Consider the following 24,695-nt stretch of genomic DNA (forward strand, 5'->3'; position numbering starts at 1 on the left):
TTGAACGCGGCGATATCAAATATGTGTTTTTCTTTACTGTTTTATTTTGGAGCAAAAGGAGGGTGATTTAAACGTTTATATTTTTTAAAACTTTTTTTTTTTTTTTTTTTTTTTAACACTTTTTGCTTGCTTCAATAGCCTCCAAACAGGGGTATCTGATGTGAGGCGTACTATTACGCTCCACATCAGAAAGGGGTTAAAAACATATACTGTGTTTTTCAGACTATAAGACCCTTTTTTTTTTTTCTCCAACATTTTGGAGGAAAGTGTGGGGTGTGTCTTATAGTCCAAATGTACGGTCACGGCTGTGGATGGTGAGGAGGGCGTGGGGGGAGGGGAAGCGGCGGAGGAACAGAGCACAGAAGGCAGGAGCCGCCTGCTGCAGCCTACACTGTTCCCGCTGTTAAAGAAAATAAATATTCACTGCTCTCCATGGCCATGTGGAGTAGTGAATATTCATGCTCTTTAATAGCGGGCACACGTGCCCAGCGAGCCACTGCAGTAAGCTGCGGCTACAGTGTAAGCCCGCTATTAAGGAGAGTGAATATTCAGCACTCCACATGCCTATAGTCGCGGTGTGGGGAGCAGTGAATATTCCGGCAGCTCATCTCACCGTGTAAGGGCACATGGCAGTGACGTCATGCGCTGCTCAGATGGTGAGATCAGCTGCTGGCAGCAGAACAGGACACAGTGCTGGAGCAGAGGGAAGGAAGGGGAGTAGAATAGTTTATTTTTTTTGTGTGCATCGTGATGGGGATGAGGGGAGCCATGCCTACCAGGATCAGGGGTGCCATGCATACCAGGATCAGGGATGAAGGGTGCCATGCATACCAGGATCAGGGGGGCCATGCATACCAGGATCAGGGGCGCCATGCATACCAGGATCAGGGGCGCCATGCATACCAAGATCAGGGGCGCCATGCATACCAAGATCAGGGGCGCCATGCATACCAAGATCAGGGGCGCCATGCATACCAGGATGAGGGGCGCCATGCTCACCAGGATGAGGGGCGCCATGCTCACCAGGATGAGGGGCGCCATGCTTACCAGGATGAGGGGTGCCATGCTTACCAGGATGAGGGGTGAAATTCATGCCAGGATGGGGATGAGGGGTGCCATGCATACCAGGATGGGCATGGGGGCCATATATACCAGGATGAGGAATATTAGTACAGAATTGGGGGACATTACCCCTATAACAGTGTCAGCAGCAGACCCCCCCCCCCTTAACAGAGCATCATGACCCCTTTTTTTGCTTCAATTTTTTTTTCACCTATTTTCCTCCTCTAAAACCTAGGTGAGTCCTATGGTCCGGTGTTGTCTTATAGTCCGTAAAATAGGGTATAGTATATGGAGACAAATAAAGCACAGCAGCCTCTTATATTGCAGAGCGGTCGCTACAGTGAACTGCTGTTTATCTGCCATTCAAGTAAAAGTACTTGGAAGCGACCACAAAGTAATATATAAGACTGCTGTGTTCTGCCCCTTATGTGGCTTATATCTGGCCTATGCCGGAGTAAATTTCAGCTGATCGGTGCGAGTGCTTTGTCAGAACCTTACCAATCTCATATTAATTTCCTATCCAATGGATAGGTCATCAACTGTTAAATCCAGTGTAAATGGACCTTATGGCTGGATAGTTTTAGTGAACAGAAGGCTGGTGATACTGTTCCATTGTTAGAAATGGACTACTGCAGGGTATGCAATCGTCATCTTATCTAGGTTTTTCTCTAAATTCATCTTCACGTGTACTGGAATCAAACGTGTTACATGCACATGGCAGAAATCACAGGCAAGCTCTCAAGGTTTTTTATGCCATACCCCATTCCTCAGCATGTAATAATCCAGGGTCCGGCCAGCCTCCAACCAGATTCCTTTCCTGGGATCTTCATCAGATAAGAAGAGACCAAAGTCGAATGCTGTGGGCAATGGGCAGAGGTCAAGTCATACGGAGGCTCTGGGGTATGTGCCCAGCAGTTGGACGCAGCACAACAAAGCACTGTTTCCTTGAACAAGAACCTCCAGTGTTCAAAACAGACACATTACAACAATGAAACCATATGAAAAAGTCATAAATTTACAGGGTCAAAGTGCTTGGCTAACATGACAAGACTTTCTCACTGTCCTGCAGATTTTATTTAGCGAGAACAATTTGTAAACTAGTGTCCAAAATAAAGTGGTTACCCGTATAGCCAGAGTTTGTATATAGTAAGAGCAGAGCATACTACCGTAATATGCAGGATTTATTTTTATTTATTTATTTTACTCATTTATATAACGCCATTAATTCCACAGCGATTTACAGACATTATCTGCACTGTCCCCATTGGGGCTCACTATCTAGATTCCCTATCAGTATGTCTTTGTAGTGCGGGAGGAAACGGGAGAACCCAGAGGAAACCCACAAAAACACGGGGAAAACATACAAACTCCTTGCAGATGTTGTTCTTGGTGGGATTTGAACCCAGGACCCCAACGGTGCAAGGCTACAGTGCTAACCACTGAGCCACCATGCTGCCTGTATTTCAAAGATTATTAATAAAGAATAAGTAAAAAAACTAAGGGGTGTAAATACCTTGGCCTGTCTGAGCCTCTAGGACCCTCTCCCGGATGATCCGGCAGGCATCGTAGACAGCAGTGGAGGGCTCAAATTGCATGGTCTTCACAACATTGCACTGCCGTAAGCAGATCTTTAGCGACAGGGCGACCATGGTGACTGCTAACTGGACAAAACCTGCACACGGAGAAAAAGAAATAAAAGAAATATAATGGATAGATACGAATGCAACAGGGATTTCCATTTCAACCTGATTCAAATGTGACATTTAGAGGCAGATTTAATAAAACTTGATATTTTGGACAATGTAAACTTATAAAGATGCAGCAAATCACAGTGGTTCTAAACTTAATACATTTGCAGCAACTTTAGGCTGTATAGTCTAGGTTAATATCACCTATTAGTTATCTTACTTTAACCCCACAAGAAACAAGCCCTGTAAATTTACATTGTTGGTCCTGTGCTTTAACCCTGTGTTATTGTAAATTAAAGCGCAGGGTTGAAGCACCGACAATTTAAGCAAGAGCAGGTTATGGCTCCGGCTCTATGACAAAGCCGGAACCCAGTAAAGATGACAGAAGCAGTTTCTTACCGGCTACATTGCTCTCAGTGAGCTCTCTGCAGTGAGAAGAAACACTGGCATAGTCAGTGCTTCTCTGGGACCTAGCAATCCCATGATGGCCAGGTGGCTGCTGGCTTCTAGCAAATCCAGATCAGCTCTATCAGTGAATTGTCATTGTAGTGTTTTTTTTCCCTGTAACTGGGGGCTCCTATGGATGAATCAGTTACAGTGGACAAAAAAAACCATCAAAAAGATATTCCCCAGACATCATCAATGATCTGTTGGGGAACAAGTTATATAAACACAAATATACATAAAAAAGTGGAAAAAAGATTATAAAAAAAAAAAAAATCCCCAGAGCAAAAACACATGAAATTACATTTTATTACATGCATGTAATTTTTTTTAAAAATACACGCAATAGGCATCGACACAACTGTAATAACCCGCATAATTTATTTGAGTGTTTTGGTGTGCAACATGAACAGTACAATATTAAGAAAAAATAAAACTAACGCATTGCTAAATGATAAAAAAAAAATTATTGTGCATAAAATAAAACTCATGCAGTTCGGCTAGTTAAAAAAAAAATACAAGAGTTATGGCTGCTAAAGAGAGAAATAAAAATGGGGGGGGATGGTCTGTCATGAAGGAGTTAAGCTAAAAATTTGGCTAAAATTTTTTGGACACAGTCACATTTTGCAGGGCTCCAGATGACGACCACAATGATGGGTAATGCAAGAAAATTTGCAAATAAAGCAAATGGTGACAAGACTCAAAAGTGCTGCGGCACAGCAGTGTCTAACAAAGACAAACCAAAAACCATCCATTTATCTCCCAGCAGAGGCACGTCTGCTGTAAGCCCCATATATTAGGTCATCCAGAGCTAGCCAGGGAGGGGTTAAGACCGAACAGATCTTATATTATGATGGGGGGTGTCATATCTAGATGCGCATACTAGGCCATGTTCCTGTGTACAGTATACTAGGGGGGGTCTTTCTGGATGTATAAATAAATGTACTGGGAGGAGAGCAGTGTTTTGAAAGAACTGTGTATATTTTATAATATAATAATCTTTATTTCTATATAGCGCTAACATATTCCGCAGCGCTTTACATACCTTATCGTCAATGTCCCCATCGGGGCTCACAATCTAGATTCCCTATCAATATGTCTTTGTAGTGTGGGAGGAAACCGGAGAAACCGGAGGAAACCCACGCAAACATGGGGAGAACATACAAACTCCTTACAGATGTGGTCCTACATATTTTACTGGTTGGGGAGGACAGGAAAGTGGTGGGAGCAGTATATGACCAGAAAGTTGACCTTCTACTAACCTGATACACACCCCCTACCCTCCTGCTGCACTAGCTCTTTGGCAATTGTCAAACCGTAATAACGTTTCCAGATAATCAGCCTGTCTAAACAGGTTGCCAATCATCCAACAATCATTTTATTAATATAAAAGATACTTTTCAATATGTTACATCATGTATGGAGGACCAGTGTCATGGCCCCACATGTAACAACTAAAATTCATAAGAAATCCAGTGTAAGGTACAGTGACCATCCAGCGACTGCAGTAGGACGTGGCAGGCAGAGTCACAATGTGTAACTGTATATCTCACGGTGGTCTCCATTACTGGTAGAGCTGATCATGCCTCAGAGATAGGGACAGAACAGAGCCACTTTCAGAAAAATGGTGGGAGGGAAAAGAAGGAGATAGAGCGCAGGAAGATCAGACAGCGAGGAAGTACTAAGAGATAATAAAATCAGAGAACATGAAACAGTGGGGCCAGGGGAATGAAAGGGACAAATAAAAGCAGAGATAAGGGGATAAAGATAAGAACTGAAGAAGATAACTGCTGCTAAAGAAAGTGGACAAGAGGAGGGCGATGGGAGAAATGCAGGATTGGAGCAGGGGAACAGAATAATGCTGGATCTGAAGCACAGTAACAAGTAGCACGCTCCGTCTGTGACCTTATGAGGAGAGCTGTGAGAGTCAAATAGCAAAATAGCAATGTCCCCTCTCCTCTGGGGCAGATTCCAAGCAGAAATTAATTTAACAAGGAGCACATGCAGCGCTAATTACCATAAAGGGTCCAAGCCACATCACAGCCACCAAGTCTGTCAGTGACTTTCTTCTCTTTTCTCATTCATGACCAAATCATTTACGGAAAGCAGGAGAATATAGTATTCTTCAGGCTAAAATTAATAAAGGCAATAGGGGCTTAATACCTGTGCACCCCAAGCTGAAAAGCAAAGCTATAATGGCCAGTTATATAACTGTGCAGGCAGATAGAAGTAACCACTTTGCGGTTAGAATGATATTTTAAAGCACCATTAATTTCAGGGTGCTGTGCATATAATGAAGGCTTACATATCATATAATACATATATAAAATACATGCAAGTATAAGAAACACAACCCTACAATTTCCCTCTGAATCAATAAAGTGTATCGTATGGTAAACTAATAGTGACAGAACTGGTACAGGGGGGAGAGGACCCTGCCCCTCAGGTCCTATTGGGGTGCCAATAGGGTTATTGCGGGTTGAGGCTTTCCCAAGAGGTGGCTTTTCAGGTTGCATCTGAAAGGTTCAAATGTGAAAGCCAATCGGATATGCTGTGTCAGGGAGAATAGGGGGATGCAAAATTACCTTTTTTTTTTTTTTTTTAATCAGGTTTTTATGTTAAATGCATTTTCTTTCATTTTTGGCAATTTTTTTTATTTTCCATTTCACAATCTGAATTAAGAATAAAGAAATCAAAATATTGCAGTTTCCACACTTGTCACTGGATTTTTTTTTAGTCTTTAACTTCCTGTTGTATAAGGAAACAACACATGGACATTAGCCAAGATGAACAGACCCCACCCAATATTTTGTACTGATGCATCTAATGAGCAGACGCATGTGTCACTGTGAAGGGAGGAGGAGCAGGTCAGCTGTGACATCACTTATTGCGTGCTGTAGAACTTGCTTTTATCTGTTGTATATATCTAGGCATATGGTAGGTGTTATCTGTTATTGTAATCCTGTCTCTGCTGATAAGGAAACCCCTGTAATCTTTTAAAGCCAAGGGTGTATCAATTTTTGTTCAATAAAATTGGGGGAATAGGCAGAGGGGGCAGGAAGGCTGTCAGTATAGTGCCCACCCAACTGCACTTACAACTCATTAACATACTATTTCAACTATGGATTTCTCTAAAACAGTAACATGGATTTCTCTAAGAAAGGTAATAAGGAGTTAATCAGTATTAACACGCCTTTATATACATGCCATAAGTTTGGGGTATAAAATACCAAAAACAGGTTTTATTCAAAGAGTAACAGGCATTTTAAATTAGATTTCATAACTCAATAGTACTGATGAAAATAACTTTATAAAATATCTCAGAGAAATCTTCTTTCTCCTTCTGGACTGACCTTTCACTCTCAATTCATGGATAAAATCTGTATTCAGAAAATACAGATTTTCACATTACTGAGATAGGAGATGGCAGTAAGTGCTTTTAAAATACCATGGATCGAAAAATGAGAAAATCTGTATTCACTGAAGCCAGATTTTACTGGTGAATTGAGAATTTGGAGAATGAATGATCAGTGCAGGAGGAGGATATAGTGGATTTTTATAATAAGATAAATTTCAGAGTTCCTTATTTTCCCATCTATCTTCACCCTCCTCTGACACTTGTAAATGCAGAACGGTCAATCAAGGGAAAGGATGTGGAAATGGATGCAAAACTAAAATGTGGGAAGGTGCACTGAACAGTTTTGGCTATACTACAGGTGCACTGAGAATCTGTGATTTGTTAGAACAGTCATTTTGTGATGTCAAACTAACTTTTAACCTGTTCACTGGCAAGTTTATATGTAATAAGTGACAACTTATCACAGCTAGAATATTCTCAGTTTTCAGGGTTCGCTCACTCGGCAGTCGATTCTCTCATGCGAGAGAATGGGGCCAATTATGCGAATGTCACCAGGATCAAATTCTGAGTTCGATCCGAGTGTCACCCAAGTATGATTAGATTCTCTCGCATGAGATAATCGGAGCACACGTGCGGAGAAGACGGAGAACATAATTTCTCCATCGTCTGTATTGTCTGAGTCTTTGGTAATCGGACTGTACTCTGATGACATCCGAGTACAGTACGATGTTTTACACAATTCCATAGACATGCCAAATCTGCATGAGAAAACAATCTGCAGATCGGCACTACCCCATAGTGTAACATTGGGCCGAGTGGTATTCAATAAGACATCAGACAGCATTGAGAGTATCCTCAAAATGATACTTAATAGAGAACCTGTCGTCATTAGGTCAGAAACATGAGTGTCCTGTCAGTCCGACAGGAGGCAAGCAATGGGAGGGGATTAGGGAGAAAGGCAGAAAAGCGTTAAGTGTAGTGCCCACCCACTGCTCTTGCGGCTCATTTGCATACCATTTCAACTATGAATTTATCTAAAACCACCGAATTGATTTCCACAAGAAAGTTAAGGATTTAATCAGCATTAAAGCTCCTTTACATAAATGCCATTAGTTTGAGGTAAATAATTCTGACGACAGGTTCCATTTAAAAGGGGTTTTCCACTTTTTTATTCTAAGTGTGAGGAGCTGGCCTTGTTCTAAAGACTATTGGACCAATGGGTGTAGAGCGGAATCCACGGCTCTAATGGATGCAGACTTTTTCAAGCATGGAGCACCGGTTACATCAATCTTATTGTTGTGTTCTAGCAGAGATTTGCTTGCTGGTCAGTTGAGGCTCAGGAATCAATGTTTCCATTCAATGACAGTAAGCAAGGGAAGACGTGCAGGCTGGTTCTTATGCATACATAAGGCCAAACCCAAGATTGGTATTCAAAGAAAGCAATCATTCCATTGTTCTCCCAGTAGCTAGTCCCGTGGTGTGGATGGAGATAGTAGACTCAGCGGAGCTGTCACCACAGGGGGTCTCACATGCAGTCCCAGGTGATGGGTTCGTCCTGAGGAATATACCTCCACCAATGCACAGTTAAGCTTTTGGCGGAGGGGGAGGAAGGGTGTGAACACTTCGGCCCATTCAGGGGGCTGATTCCAGGGAGGGAGGACAATAAGCCACGTGTTAGGAGAGGAATTGGTGGAGTGACGTCGAGGGACGAGGATCGATTGCTGAGGTCCTGGAGCCCATGGATGGATGGATGGCCTATGGAGTTTGGAGAAAGGTTGCCGGCTGACCAGGACACACCTGCTACGGTTGAGGGATCTGTTGTCTGGATTTGAGGAACTTTCTTAAGGACTGTTGCTGCTAGATACATGTGTTTTGTTCATGTTATCTGTTGTCTGGAGGAGTGTGGACTGTAACTGCAGACTATACTGGCAGAAGATACAAAATCTGTGGGCCAACCAAAAGTTGGGAGACAGTGAGTATCGACTCGTACAGGGGCAGTGGGATTACCGGCCCCGGGGAGGGGATCTTGTGGACTGGGGGCAATGTATTTTGGCCATCTACCTGGAGTTGTTGTAAAACTATGGATGTAAGGAACAAAAAATAGGTGCATGGTTAACCTGCCTAAGTGATTATTACAATCCACAACCTAAGATCCTCACACTATTGGCTTGGCCTGTTTAATAAAAATATATATAAAATCAAACCTTAACAACCACTTTCCCCTGCACTATTTCTCACTCACTGCCACTGGTCTTTGTTCACACAGCTGCAGCAGCGATGTCACGACTACAGCATATGACCGTTGCAGCCAATCAATGGGCTCAAAATGCCACAAAATCATGTTAATATAAAGGTAAGGTCACAATGCCCTTTAATACTCTGCCGTGTAATGGAACAGGTTCTTCTGAAGATCACCTCAGGAAAAGCAGACAAGGAATTACCTCTACTGCACAGGACAAGTAAATTCTAGTCTCTAACCTCAGGAATTGTGAGCAGCCCCTCATCTTGGGGTCTAGGGAATTCTGTAATGAGTTCTAGCAGCAGACAATGCTAGAGAACAACTTTTCAGATGAAATGGCATGAGTCAGACCTGCATGGTAGACGGGCTGCGAGAAACCACTACTAAAAAAGACAAATAAGGGGATGAGCCTTGCCTGAAGCAGTGATTATCAGACCAGAGAAAAGCGGTCCTTTGGTCTAATGAGACAGAATTTTAGATTTCTGTCTCAAACCACAATGTCTGCTGTCAATCACCTGCATGAAGCATAGGAGAGGGCTTGTGATTGTGTGGGGGTGCTTCTCCGGTGACACTGTTGGCGACTTATACAGAAATGAATTAGCACGGCTACCAACACATTCTGCAGAGCCCGGTCAGTCCATCTGGTCGGTGCTTAGTTGGGCCAACATTTGTTTTCCCAACATGACAATTACCTGAAACTCATCTCAAGGCGGTGTAGGAAGGATCTACCTGCGTACTCATGATAGATAAGTCAATGGAATCTAGACGCTGTGCTAAGGTCTCATGAGCACATGTACATTCAGGATTCATGCACTATGGACCCTAAATAGGGTTGTAATACTAAGGACATGGATGGCTTGTATTCCAATTTTCTTCCACACTTCAAACACGTGACAATAACTTAATTGCTTTTCTATGAAACTGGCTCCAGAATAATGTGCACCAACTTGTGTTTCTCCAGCTGGTACTAACAAAACTACAACTCTCATCATGTCATGAAAACCTGCAGCTGCCAGGACATGATGGGAGTTGTAAGCTTTGATACAACTGGAGAGCACTACCCTAGAGCAGACCTGGGCCTAATCCGACAATCTAGCTGTTCCAGTCCAGCCCATGGACCGAGACAGCTGGTAGGCTGAAAACACTGGCCCTCGGGTCACACTATGCGGCCGTCCTCCCCTGCCCAGAGTCCCGATTGCACAGCTGTCTGAATCCTCAGGATGCAAACAGCGAGGAATACAAGAAGGGAGGAGGGAGCCGGGGGGTCCTTCTTCCACCATTCAACCATGTGTGACTGAGATAGCAGACACAATGATGTCACTTCATTGCGTCTGCTGCGTGGCGCATCGGTGCACACAGCATAGACTGGCGCAGAGCACTGGGGGAACCGGAGCAAGGTGAGTATGTGTGTGGGATCATACTGAATATAAGGGCGTGTGTCTGGCCTTAAACTGTATATAGGGGATCATACTGTACATAGAGAGTTGCGTGGGATCATACTGTATATAGGGAGGCTGTGTGGGGGTTCATTCTCTCTATATACAGTACAGACCAAAAGTTTGGACACACCTCATTTAAAGATTTTTCTGTATTTTCATGACTATGAAAATTGTACATGCACACTGAAGGCATCAAAACTATTAACACATGTGGAATTATATACTTAACAAAAAAGTGTGAAACAACTGAAAATATGTCTTATATTCTAGGTTCTTCAAAGTAGCCACCTTTTGCTTTGATGACTGCTTTGCACACTCTTGGCATTCTCTTGATGAGCTTCAAGAGGTAGTCACCGGAAATGGTTTTCACTTCACAGGTGTGCCCTGTCAGGTTTAATAAGTGGCATTTCTTGCCTTATAAATGGGGTTGGGACCATCAGTTGTGTTGTGCAGAAGTCCGGTGGATACACAGCTGATAGTCCTACTGAATAGACTGTTAGAATTTGTATTATGGCAAGAAAAAAGCAGCTAAGTAAAGAAAAACAAGTGGCCATCATTACTTTAAGAAATGAAGGTCAGTCAGTGCGAAAAATTGTGCAAACTTTGAAAGGGTCCCCAAGTGCAGTTGCAAAAACCATCAAGCGCTACAAAGAAACTGGCTCACATGAGGACCGCCCCAGGAAAGGAAGACCAAGAGTCACCTCTGCTTCTGAGGATAAGTTTATCCGAGTCACCAGCCTCAGAAATAGCAGGTTAACAGCAGCTCAGATTAGAGACCAGGTCAGTGCCACACAGAGTTCTAGCAGCAGACACATCTCTAAAACAAATGTTAAGAGGAGACTTTGTGCAGCAGGTCTTCATGGTAAAATAGCTGCTAGGAAACCACTGCTAAGGACAGGCAACAAGCAGAAGAGACTTGTTTGGGCTAAAGAACACAAGGAATGGACATTAGACCAGTGGAAATCTGTGCTTTGGTCTGAGTCCAAATTTGAGATCTTTGGTTCCAACCACCGTGTCTTTGTGCGACGCAGAAAAGGTGAACGGATGGACTCTACATGCCTGGTTCCCACCGTGAAGCATGGAAGAGGAGGTGTGATGGTGTGGGGGTGCTTTGCTGTTGACACTGTTGGGGATTTATTCAAAATTGAAGGCATACTGAACCAGCATGGCTACCACAGCATCTTGCAGCGGCATGCTATTCCATCCGGTTTGCGTTTAGTTGGACCATCATTTATTTTTCAACAGGACAATGACCCCAAACACACCTCCAGGCTGTGTAAGGGCAATTTGACCAAGAAGGAGAGTGATGGGGTGCTACGCCAGATGACCTGGCCTCCACAGTCACCAGACCTGAACCCAATCGAGATGGTTTGGGGTGAGCTGGACCGCAGAGTGAAGGCAAAAGGGCCAACAAGTGCTAAGCATCTCTGGGAACTCCTTCAAGATTGTTGGAAGACCATTTCCGGTGACTACCTCTTGAAGCTCATCAAGAGAATGCCAAGAGTGTGCAAAGCAGTCATCAAAGCAAAAGGTGGCTAATTTGAAGAACCTAGAATATAAGACATATTTTCAGTTGTTTTACACTTTTTTGTTAAGTATATAATTCCACATGTGTTAATTCATAGTTTTGATGCCTTCAGTGTGAATGTATAATTTTCATAGTTATGAAAATACAGAAAAATCTTTAAATGAGAAGGTGTATCCAAACTTTTGGTCCGTACTGTCTATATGGGTGTGGTGTGTGGGATCATACTGTATGTAGGGGGTACGGTGTGTGGCATCATGCTGTGCATAGGGAGGCTATGGGTGGTGGTTCATGCAATATTTGACAGCAAAAATACCACTGAATTCAAATGCACCCCAGATAATAAAAGGCAAGAATACTACATTGGGTGCCTGTAGGACGAGGTCATGACAGAATCAGCAATGCATCATCATGGCCTCCATTGTGGACAGAAGCCACATAGCAGTAGTGAACAAAGCCAAGGGTGGATCATTGCGTGTTTGCTCCAAAATGCTGACCAAAATGACTCAACAACTAACTCCATTCACTTCTAGCAGAAAAATATCTGCTGCAGATTCAGCATGCTACGGATATACCAAACCAATAAATGCCCTATCTGTTGGGAAAACACTGCAGATATGCACAGCACATTCCACTCATTGCAATGCAATATGTGAAATCTAAGGCTAAAGCACCAAAACCATCAACATCATCAGTACTTACATGCAGATTTCAAGTACTGCTCCTATTCTTTAGTTACGTGTCTGACATCATTCGTTACATGAATGAGACTTTTAAAAATCCTGTTCCAACAATGTGGCCACAAAAAATATTTTGGCAGCATTTCCCCATTTACGTCTCTGGGGAAAACTGTGGCATACAAAGCTTTTGGCAAGCAGTAGTGGAGCACCATTACTGGTACATGTGAATTTATCCTGTGTTCCTCTCGTTATTCCTAGCTGCAGCATAGTCAGATTTTACACTACGTCTCATCTTTCAAGAACAACTGGAATATTGGAGAATTGTGTTTGCAGCAATTCCCTTCTATATGCATATTTATAAGATCAACTATTCTCAGAGAAAACGTTTCGATACTACCTGAAATATTCCTGCTCATAAAAGGAATGTAATGAATACCAGGCAGATGTCGTAAGTCTCTAAAATATAAAGCAGGGTCTGCCAGTGGGGGCATCGGAATGGTAGGATTGCCCTTTCATCACAGTACATTGTGTTGTTGCAGTTATAGGCGTCAGATGAAGCTGTACATATCTGCATACCCTGATAATCAAGAGGCAAAAGACTGAAAAGAATGCCACCTACTTAAAGCAACACAGCAAGACATAAAACATAAGAAGCTAAACAATAGCACCTTAATATAAGAGCGTGTGCAAAGGGAACTGAGCAATCTACAAAGAAAACTATACTGGCAAACACAAAAGAAAAGAGGTTTGAAGAATAAAAGGCGCCAAAGCTCCAGAAAAGTAGTGGTGAATGAGGGATCGCCGCAGGTGTGCAAGGATTATCCCTGGCACAGACACAACAAAGAAGGGCACGCACCCTACTCACAAGTCACTGAAATCTCATACCATGCACTAAATGGACCGGACAAAGCTCAATAATGAAATGGAAAGGTTACTATCCTGTGTGTAAGAGCCTGTTTAATGGAGAAGTATGCAAAATCACCTGCACTAAAATCCAGAAGGGTAAATATAGTTATACAGGTGAGCAAAGTCCTATAGAAGACTAGCAGTTTTAAAGTGAAATGTAGAAATTACATTTTTATATATTTTTTGGCACAAGAGAAAGGAGGTAGTAGAAAAGTATACAGTGGTCTTTATCATACAAATGTCACAATTTGGTATCAGCAATACTAACTGCACTCTACTCCCTCATCAGGAGGAAGCAGCTATTTGCTTTGCCCTTTCTTATATTTGCAGTAGAATACCCGATAAGACTATGTACCTTTTCCTAAGACCATGCTTTTTATAGGCTTCCTTTATTACAGGGTTAAAGCTCGCCCTATGCATATGACACATTCCTCCTTCAGTAAAAAGCTCTCGCTACTACTCTTAAACATGCACTAACCTAACTGGCCTTTAGCTTTTTTATATTTTTATTATCAGAGTTTCATAAAAAAAAATTGCCTATGAGAAGTTTTCTAAAGTTTCTCCTATCAAACAGGACAATCATACAGCACACGGGTGGCATCCAAGTACGGCCAATATTTTTCACGGATCTAAAGACTTGCACGGTAAAGTTAGATTTTGATCCATGTCACGGATCAGACACGTCTCCATGATTTGGTGTGCACCACTTGGGCCGCAAAAATACACTGCTGTGTGAACAGCCCCATAGACTATAACAGAACTCATACCCATCTGTGAAAAAAAAGGACAGAACTTGTACATGGAAAAACTGACATGTGAGGTCTTATCAGCATTTCTAGGCAAACCAGGCTGCTTTCCCATTTTCGGCAAATAAGGAATTAAATGCTGGGAATTATGCACATACACTCGGATCGGATGTTCAATCGATAGTAAAGTGACGGTAAATCATCACATTTTGGGATATGAATTTAAAAATTGTCAACCATTATGAAAAATATTGTATGTGTAAATTAGATTATCTATTTGGATTTTCACAGATTTCTTTTCCTAACTTTTCTAACCGTAAATATATCATAAGAAATATGAAAAACCATTACTACCATAAAACCAAACTTTCCGCATACACACCAGTCAGAACATGGTGGATTCTAGGTATCACTATAGGTTGTGCTCTGTACTTAGTTTTCTGGAAAATAAGCACAAATTAAGTTGCTGACATTGCTAAACCAGAGATTGTTGCATCCAGAGAAAGGCCCATGTGTCAGATATATTCTATTCAATCAAAACTGCCCCTCAACGGTGCATCCTCACCACTAAGAGCCGCAGAACGGTTTCAAAAGCTTTCATACTTTACTATATTTTATATTTGGGCATATCATTGCCATGTTTCCAATCAGCTATGGTGACCATTTCTGCAAAACTAACAACAGATACTGCAGTGGCAATAGCAATGCTAAATCTGAAGCTTATGTCACTCCAGCTCTATTCCCTGCACAGCGTCGCCTTCTCCTGCTTGACTGACGGCTCCTTTGCCTGATGTCACACAGCATAGAAGCTGTCAGTCAAGCAAGAGAAGGCAGCAGTCGGCAGGGAATAGAGCTGGAGTGACAGAGGCTTCAGATCTACCATAGTCAATTACATATCAATTCAAATGCTGATTTCTCAGTAATGGGGGAATGGACTGGCTCTAGAAAGGCATTACTTGACTGGTGTTTGTAAGAGCTGCACACATACATAAATAGTTTGAGGTGTTAAATCCTGCACATAGATTCCACTTAAAGTTTGAGGAGGCAGGAGAAATTTATACACTGTGAAAAGAAAGCAAAATCCATGATCAGAAATCTTTAAAAAGTTTTATTTTGCAGTTTTTAGAATCATCAAACAAGACAAAGCATTGTTTCACAAGCAAGCAACACTGTAAGAAGCTGTACATGAATATTATGTTGTAGGATTCGTACTAAAGGGTATTTGTAAAACAACTAACAGATTGTATTCATATGTTTGTGGCATGTTGAAATGGCATGTACTACACATCAATAACACACTGTCCCACTCGCCTTCCCACAAACATAATTAAGGAAAAAAAGAAAACAGTAGCGCACATCCTGCCAACCACCCGAGGCCCCCAGCCGCAAACTAACAACTAAGAAGCTGTGGCAGAGTTTGAGTACCGAACTAACCAGATTTTTTCAAATTTCTGTGGGCACAAATTATTTAAACATTAAAATTTAAATCTAAAACCTTGTAGTTGGGATTATACTTGTTTACAAGTGTAAATGGACTGGTCATGTTCAGAAACAATATTTACCTGAAGAAATAGGGAAAATCTATAGCTAATTAGCGATTAAACCTTACGTAGTTGGCTTACTGGAGAATCAGCTACAGGGTGAAAATTAATTTTTATTCTCCCTGCAGCTGCCAGTGCATGGAGAGGTTACAGTCACTGATCACTATACAGTGAGCGTGCAGTAATTACTCGCTGGCGCATTGGTTGATAACATGCTCTGTGGATACAAGCTCAAGCTGCACGCAAACGCTGCACAGCAGATGTCAATCATAGTGCAGGGGAGTGACTACAGCGCCCTCACAGGATAGTGAGCAGTGACTGCAACTGCTTCCTGCACCGCCCCAATGACTGGAAGTGAGCGGCTTCAGGGAGAATGTGTGAGCGGCTTCGGGGTCTATATGTGTAGACTATGCACCAATTCTGTCATATTTGAACAAGCCCTTATAACCATTTAGAGAAGCCTACAATTAGCGTACAAGTGTTTGTAAGAATGTTCATTCTCAACTTCTGCCCATCTAATCAGTCCAGAAATGACTCAATGAATGAACAACATGCTCGATCACGGTGTGAAACGATTTTTAAGCTGGCTTACAAATCTTTGTTATCGGCAGCACATCACCCTTGTAAACAAGTGACGTGTGGTCAATAACATATGTTCTCCGTACAGAAGCATCGAATCAAACCATTGCTGTTCATATCAAGATTGTATTAAACCATCGTTCTGCGTGCATACAATGATCATCAGCCTGTCGAAAAAGACCAGTAAACATTTACCGATTGGCTTGTATGTAGCCAATTACCGGTTATTTAATGAACTAAAGCGGCCCATGTAAAAGGGGCACAAGTAAATCGGTTTGGTATAATGTGCTTATTTGTGTGCAAAAGAACAAAATGAGTCATTCCCAAGCAGTGTGTGACTAATCATTGATAGAGTCCCTACCAGAGCGGATTTGAGGGATAGATGTTGGTACAGTCCAGCTGTTTCTAAGATTCTTCCATAAGGTCTGAACTTGGCGTGGCCAAAATGCAGCTGTTGGAAATGCTTCATCGCTGCTGAGATTTGCAGTGTATAGTGTATCAACAGACTGCAGTCACATAGAAATCGTGGTCTCTGCCAATCTGTATCTCAAACAATATCACCAGAAATTTTAGAATAATGAACTGGAACATGGAAGTCAAACAGCTCATGCTAGCGGACAACTAACACTTTTGATTCTAGAAGACAGACATCTGTCTGGAGGGAGGATTTATTTTTTTGTTCCACTCCCAAGCTTTAAAATACACTGCTCAAAAAAATAAAGGGAACACTCAAATAACACATCCTAGATCTGAATGAATGAAACATTCTCATTGAATACTTTGTTCTGTACAAAGTTGAAAGTGCTGACAACAAAATCACATAAAAATCATCAATGGAAATCAAATTTATTAACCAATGGAGGCCTGGATTTGGAGTCACCCCCAAAATTAAAGTGGAAAAACACACTACAGGTTGATCCAACTTTGATGTAATGTCCTTAAAACAAGTCAAAATGAGGCTCAGTATTATGTGTGGCTTCCATGTGCCTGTATGACCTCCCTACAACGCCTGGACATGCTCCTGATGAAGTTGCGGATGGTCTCCTGTGGGATCTCCTCCCAGACCTGGACAAAAGCATAAGCTAACTCCTGGACAGTCTGTGGTGCAATGTGACGTTGGTGGATGGAGCGAGACATGATGTCCCAGATGTGCTCAATCGGATTCAGGTCTGGGGAACGGGCGGGCCAGTCCATAGCTTCAATGCCTTCATCTAGCAGGAACTGCTGACACACTCCAGCCACATGAGGTCTGGCATTGTCCTGCATTAGGAGGAACCCAGGGTCAACAAAACCAGCATATGGTCTCACAAGGGGTCTGAGGATCTCATCTTAGTACCTAATGGCAGTCAGGCTACCTCTGGCGAGCACATGGAGGGCTCCAAAAAATGCCACCCCACACCATTACTGACCCACTGCCAAACCGGTCATGCTGAAGGATGTTGCAGGCAGCAGATCGCTCTCCATGGCATCTCCAGACTCTGTCACGTCTGTCACATGTGCTCAGTGTGAACCTGCTTTCATCTGTGAAGAGCACAGGGCGCCAGTGGCGACTCTGCCAATCCTAGTGTTCTGTGGCATTTCTTTGGAGGGCCGTACAGCCCTCCATGTGCTCGCCAGAGGTAGCCTGACTGCCATTAGGTACCGAGATGAGATCCTCAGACCCCTTGTGAGACCATATGCTGGTGTGGTTGGCCCTGGGTTCCTCCTAATGCAGGACAATGCCAGACTTCATGTGGCTGAAGGCATTGAAGCTATGGACAGGCCCGCCCGTTCCCCAGACCAGAATCCAATTGAGCTCATCTGGGACATCATGTCTCGCTCCATCCACCAACCTCACGTTGCACCACAGACTGTCCAGGAGTTGGCGGATGCTTTTGTCCAGGTCTGGAAGATCCCACAGGAGACCATCCGCAACCTCATCAGGAGCATTCCCAGGCGTTGTAGGGAGGTCATACAGGCACGTGGAGGCCATACACAATACTGAGCCTCATTTTAACTTGTTTTAAGGACATTACATCAAAGTTGGATCAGCCTGTAGTGTGTTTTTTCACTTGAATTTTGGGGGTGACTCCAAATCCAGGCCTCCATTGGTTAATAAATTTGATTTCCATTGATGATTTTTGTGTGATTTTGTTGTCAGCACATTCAACTTTGTACAGAACAAAGTATTCAATGAGAATATGTCATTCATTCAGATCTAGGATGTGTTATTTGAGTGTTCCCTTTATTTTTTTTTAGCAGTGTACTAAAAAGGATATTTTGTGATTGAAAAATCCTAGTAAATATAAAGCCTTGTCTATTTGCTGTGTTTAAAGTTGGAGAGCCTCAACAAGACCTGTCTTCTCTATGGACTTGTTTCTTTTAGTAAATACCTGCATTCTTCAAAAAATTCTGGAAAGTCTTTTCTTAGAACTGTTCCTCAAGAAAAACTCTGAACAAATTGTCAACTGGGCGATACCAGCCTGATGTGTCCCCAGTCTGACGTCCTATGAGGGCTTACAATGTCAGATTATGTTGGCATAAGGGACATTGCAAAGTAAAATGAGAACACCCAAGTGTTTCTGTTTTTTTCAAAATTATTCAAAAAGAATAAAAGTGGGACAGCACAAAACGTATTTATGGAAAAACTAGATGGTGGCCCGATTCTAACGCATCGGGTATTCTAGAATAGCTATGCGGCCGACCGGGCGCAATCAGCAGAGCGGTATTTAAATTTGGCGCCAAAATCGCTGATTGGTCTAGGCCGGCAACCGCAACCAATTAGCAAAGAGGTGTTAAAATTTGCCACCTATCACGGCCGGCGGTCACGACTAATCAGCAGAGCGGGGTTTAAATTTGGCGGCAATAATGCTGATTGGTCGCGACCGCTGGCCGCAAACAATCAGCAGAGCGTTATTTAAATTTGGCGCCAATAATGGTGATTGGTCACGGCCGCGACTAATCAGCAGAGCGGTGTTTAAATTTGTCGCCAATAATGCTGGTTATTCGTGACCGGTAACCACGACCAAATGAGCAGAGCGGTGTTTAAATATGGCGCCAATATCGCAGATTGGTCGTGGCCGGCCACCGCGAGCAATCAGCAGAGCGGCATTTAAATTTGCCGCCCATCTCGCTGATTGATCACGACCGGCCACCGCGATTAATCAGCAAAGAGGCGTTTAAATTTCCCGGCCATCTCGCTGATTGGTCGTGGTCGGCCGGCCGATCAGCACAGCGGCGTTTAAATATGCCGCCCATCTCGCTGATTGGTCGCGGCTGGCCACCGCGACCAATCAGCGTCGTATTAGTGTGGGCCCGGGAGCGGCGCTGCTTGTGCGGCTCCGTATTAGCGAGGACCGGGGAGCGGCGCTGCCTGTGCGGCTCCTTCTGCTGCGAGAAGCCGGGGGATGAGCGGCTACTCACAGCAGAAGCATCCCGACCGGCGGCGCCGCTCCCCGGTCCTCCGTTCACACTTGCTGTCGGGAGATCAGCGGGCCAAGCCGCTGATCTTCCGACGTTAGCCGCATGGAGGTCAGCGGCGCCGGTCGGGGTAGTTGTGCTGCTAGTGCCGCTCATCTCCCCGCTGCATCGCCGCTGACCTCTGTCCGGCAGATGAGCCGCTAACGGCCGCCATCTTTTTTCAGAAATCCCGCGGCGCTGATAGGCCGCTGCCGGACCAATGAGCGACGCGGGATTTCCTGGACAGACAGACAGACAGACAGACAGAATAAGACAATTATATATATATATATATAGATATGTTACAGAAGTCTGGTTTCATGAGGATACAATTATTAACTAAAACAAACAAAATCAGTAGAACTGAAAAATGCTGTTTAGGAATGGTCCACACAAGCATATATCATGGACCATATATGGACCACAATGTCCAGTCGGATGGCGGGTTCCCTGACCCGAAATTATAGCCTTATATGTACCTATGAGGTTGAAAGTTCGGGTTGGGAGGCCTGCAGTCAGTCTACTCATGTGAACCTCACCTTTGGCCATTTTTGGAAAACCTAGTTGACAATGGACACACATATGGATACCATTACCTCCCCAGTGATCTGCTCACTTCAGTTTTCTTAATATATAGAATGATCCATTATAAATAGCATTGTAAAGAAATTTAGATAGAAGACCAGGTTTATGCTATTTAAATGCACATGTTAATGGAATCATTTTTCTCCCAGATAGGAGATGTTTACTATTCATAAGTAGTGTTGAGCCACCCCCGTAGTGTTCGAGTTCGGTTCGTCGAACACCCGTGTGTTCGCCGAACTGTTCGTCGAACTGTTCGTCGAACACCTTCGAACACCGTTAAAACCAATGGCAGGCAAACAAAAACACATAGAAACACATAGAAAACACCTTCAAAGGTGTCCAAAAGCTGACAAACTGCTCAGAAGACACAACTAACACATGGAAAAGTGACAAGTACATATAGTCATGCGAAAAGAAAAGAGGTGGAGGAGTAAAAGGAGGGGGAGACACAGATATAGGCATGTCATGCCCTTCTAAAATCCAAAAAGTGAGAAGCCGAGACGGCCAGTCCGCTCCTGCCCGTGCCACCTCCGTGTCGCCGGGTTTGTGCCAGAGCCGCGGTGAACCCTGACGGCCAGCCCCCCTCTCCCAATACTGGTGCCTGTCCGCTGGTGGGTCGAGAGAGCCCCCCTGTGGTGGAGGCAGCTCTAAGCTTTTTAATTTAAATTGTCCCTCTAATTTGAATGAATACACTTTAAATCCATTTACAAGGATCTATTGGAGGGCAAGTCTCATGCCAGCAGCCGCGTAATTCCAGCTCCAGTAGCGTCCACTAAAGCTGCTGCAGTTAAAAAGCTTTTATAAGGATCGAGCTCGGCTGTCCACCGCAAGGCATCCTAGTGCCAGTCCCAGCCCCTATGCCTTGGGGTGCCTCCTGATGCTCTTCACTAAGTATCCCGTGGTCCCGAAGCATTTCCTTTGAAAAAATTAAGTGTCCAAACTACAGGTGGTGTAGCTTGCTTAACAGCCGGGATAATCCGCTGACTAGCAGACACTGCTACTAGGCACAAAGTATTTCCTGGGCTAGATGCAGTTAAAAATTTGTAAGTAGATACTCTCGTTGGATGCTGAGAAAGCATTCCATAGAGTCTCCTGGCACGCCATATATGATTCTCTTAAAAAGCTTGGGGTAGGGGTCTAGGGGACCCTTTTATAGCCAAAATCACGGCCCTGTATCACAATACGTCACCTAGGCTGAAGATAAATGGAACTGTAGCACCGAGGGCTCGGTTGCTACAGACGTATTGCACCTCACCCAGAGGTGTGATATCTCACTCTCAGATAAGGATGGAGTGTGGATCAGGACCCGACACCTGCATGCATTACACCACATTGCCGTGGGGCAGGGCGACCAATATGCCCCTGAGATGGGCACGACAGTCCCTGTCCCTGGCTGGAGTGGGGGGAGGGAACACTGAGGAAGGGGAACCCTGCAGTGCAGGAGCAGGGAGGAAGCAGTTCCTGGGTGCATTGAGAAGGGAGTATAAAAGGTGGGCACCATCTTAGTTCAGTGCAGAGAAGTCTGAGCAGAAGTGGCAGGGAGCAGGGGCTCTGCATGAGCTCTGCTCCGGAGGCGGGCCTAGTAACAGAGGCCCAGGCCTGCAAGAGGGAGAAGGAAGGAAGAGGAGCGGAGAAGGCTCCAGGAACGAGGAATGAAGGTATCCCAGGGGTGCGGACGGGCGAGTCGCCACCGCACGCCCGAATCCACCTGCGTGGAGGGGTCAGGCCAAAGGGGGAGACCGGTCCCCGAACTAGTGGAGGCAGGAAACGACCCTCAGCTAGAAACCGGAGGCTCTGACATTTTATGTGGCGCAGCCCCTTGCTCCACCCGCTAGGAAGGCACCACATAGGGTCAGGGAAACTGGCGCCAAGTTTACCAAGAGGAGGCCCGAGGCAGCCGGACAGAAGTGTTGGTAAGAAAGGCCAGACAAAGGACACACAAAGGGGGTCCTGTGAAGCGCTCCAAAGTTATCTGGGAGTTGTCTGAGCCCCTCACCTGGTGAGCACAGTACGACGTGGGCAGCCGTTACCTGCAGACGTGGTCTGGATAATAAGAACTGTGAGTAAAGGCCCTGAACTGCATCACTGACTCCGTGTCGTTACTGCTGCTGCCCTGCACCATCACCCCCATCCTCCGCATACACTGCCCTGAGGCTATACTCCTCCCGTGGGGAGTTATGCTACGCTCTGCTGCACCCACAACACCAGCCTTAGCGGTCTGCCCTGTAGTGGCGGTTCACTCTGACCGCAATCCACGGGTGGCGTAGTCGGACATTTAAACATCAAAACCACATAAATAGTTCCGCCACTGGTTTGACCGCCCTGAGCCACGGAACCGGATCGCCGCCACGAAGACTACAACCACCAGCATCCACCAAAAAGGGTCCGGCTCCGGGTGTCCCAAGGCCCAGGGGGTGCGTCAGAACATTTTCATCACCTTTCACAATCACCAATGGGACAAGGCAGGGATGTCCTCTGTCCCCTCTCTTATACATCCTAGTGACAGAGCACCTGCTCTCATCAATTCGCCATAACCCCAATATTAGGTGGATTGAGGTGGGAGGCACCGAGTACAAGTGCTCTCTATTTGCTGATGATGTCCTAGTATATATCACTCAATCACATATATCCATCCCTGCTGTTATGGCTGAAATAGATCACTTTGTTACATGGTAAAATTTTAAAATCAATGCAGCGAAGTCTGAGGCCCTCGATGTCTCCCTCCCTAAATCCATATAGGATTCCATCCAGTTCAACTTTCCCTTTGCCTGGCCCTCACAGGGTATCAAATACTTAGGAATTCCTATTCATAGAGACCTCTCCCATCTATGTTATCTTAATTTTGGGCCCTTTATTGAACAATTCCATACAGACCACGGTTGGCAAGTTAGAACTGTAAGATTCACTACGTGAACCACTGGTGTTTTGTGGAAAAGCACATGTACACCGCGTTCCAAATTATTATGCAAAAAGTGTTTAGGAGTGATAAGGGAAGAATTTGTTTGTTTGTCAGTTAAACTCATTGATGGTGATGTGTGTCAGGGCTCTTTATATCACTGTAAGCAATTGCAGACACCTGTGCTAATTAGTTTGGCAGGTGTGTCCAATGAAAGGCAAGACTACTTAAGAAGGCTCTCTCACATTATTAAGCAGCCTACATTTTCTGCCAAAATGGGAAAGAAAAAGGATGTGTCGGCTGCTGAGAAGCAACAAATTGTGGAGTGTTTAGGTCAAGGCATGACTACAATCAACATTGTGCGATGATCAGGATGAAGTGTCTTGGCAATCAAGAAGTATGTAGCTGATTCACAGTACATACGTGTGCGTGCTGATAAGGGCAAATTGAGGACTCTTTCCTACAGGCAATTACGTCAGGTTGAAACAGCAGCGGCAAAAAAGCCTTGTCATAGCAGCAGACAAGTTTTTGAAGCTGCTTGTGCCTCCAACGTCCCCCGAACAACAAGATGCAGGGTCCTTCAGAGGTTTGCAGCTGTGCATATGCCATCCTGTCGACCTCCTCTATCCACTTCACACAAGCAGAAACGGCTCCAGTGGGCCAAACATTACATGAAGACTGATTTCAAAACTGTTTTGTTCACGGATGAGTGCTGTGCAGCGCTCGATGGTCCAGATGAATGGAGTGGAGGATGGCTGGTTGATGGACACCCCACGCAAACACGGCTACAGCGCCAACAAGGAGGAGGTGGAGTAATGTTTTGGGCTGGAATCATGGGGAGAGAGATTGTCGGCCCCTTTAGGATCCCTGAAGGCGCTAAAGATGAACTCCATAATGTATGTGGATTTTCTCAAACAGCACTTCCTGCCATGGTTCAAGAAGAAGAACCGTGTATTTCACAGCAAGATCATTTTTCTGCATGATAATGCACCATCTCATGCTGCACATAAAACATCTGCATCTCTGGCTGATATGGGCATAAAAGGGGACAAACTTATGGTGTGACCCCCATGCTCCCCTGACCTCTACCCCATTCAGAACCTTTGGAGCATCATTAAAAGGAGTATCTATGATGGCGGGAGGCAGTTCACATCTAAGCAACAGCTCTGGGAGGGTATTCTGTCCTCATGCAAAACAATTGAAGCAGAAACCATCCAAAACCTGACAAATTCAATGGACGAGAGAGTTCAGAAGCTCCTTTCGAACAAGGGGTCCTATGTGAAAATGTAACATCACCTAGAATAAAGTTTTGAGTTGAAAACTGTTTGATTTCAGTTTCTAACAACCTGCTAATGCTTATAATTTCAAAAATGACCATTTTTTTTGGTCTTTATTAAAATGAAAAGGTTGATCGAAAAGTTTGGGGGATCTAAGAGTGTGGCAACCCAGTAGTCATGATTACTTCGAATTCTGACAATATGAGGGTCATGCTGCAGGTAGTGCAGCAAGAAGGCACTTATGTGTCTTGCGCATCTCGGAGCCCCAAAATTATTTTCCGGGCTAGATGCA

The 24,695-nt window shown here is 44.2% G+C and overlaps 1 protein-coding gene across 3 annotated transcripts in view; it reads right to left on the reverse strand.

Moving 5' to 3' along the window:
• The window catches only part of TLN2 (talin 2), a 261,616-nt gene that overhangs the window by 109,362 nt on the left and 127,559 nt on the right, over positions 1-24,695 (reverse strand). For all 3 annotated transcript variants that reach the window (XM_073652730.1, XM_073652729.1, XM_073652728.1), the window contains exons 3-4: positions 2,576-2,734; positions 1,822-1,919 (exon numbers count right to left, since the gene is read on the reverse strand). In XM_073652730.1, the coding sequence (XP_073508831.1) occupies positions 1,822-1,919; positions 2,576-2,711 (234 nt within the window). In that variant the 5' untranslated portion in view covers positions 2,712-2,734. The remainder of the gene's footprint in view (positions 1-1,821; positions 1,920-2,575; positions 2,735-24,695) is intronic.

This window comes from Phyllobates terribilis, unplaced genomic scaffold, assembly GCF_046119375.1.
Source record: "Phyllobates terribilis strain yellow unplaced genomic scaffold, ASM4611937v1 Scaffold_11__3_contigs__length_659146591, whole genome shotgun sequence".
Classification (NCBI taxonomy): domain Eukaryota; kingdom Metazoa; phylum Chordata; class Amphibia; order Anura; family Dendrobatidae; genus Phyllobates; species Phyllobates terribilis.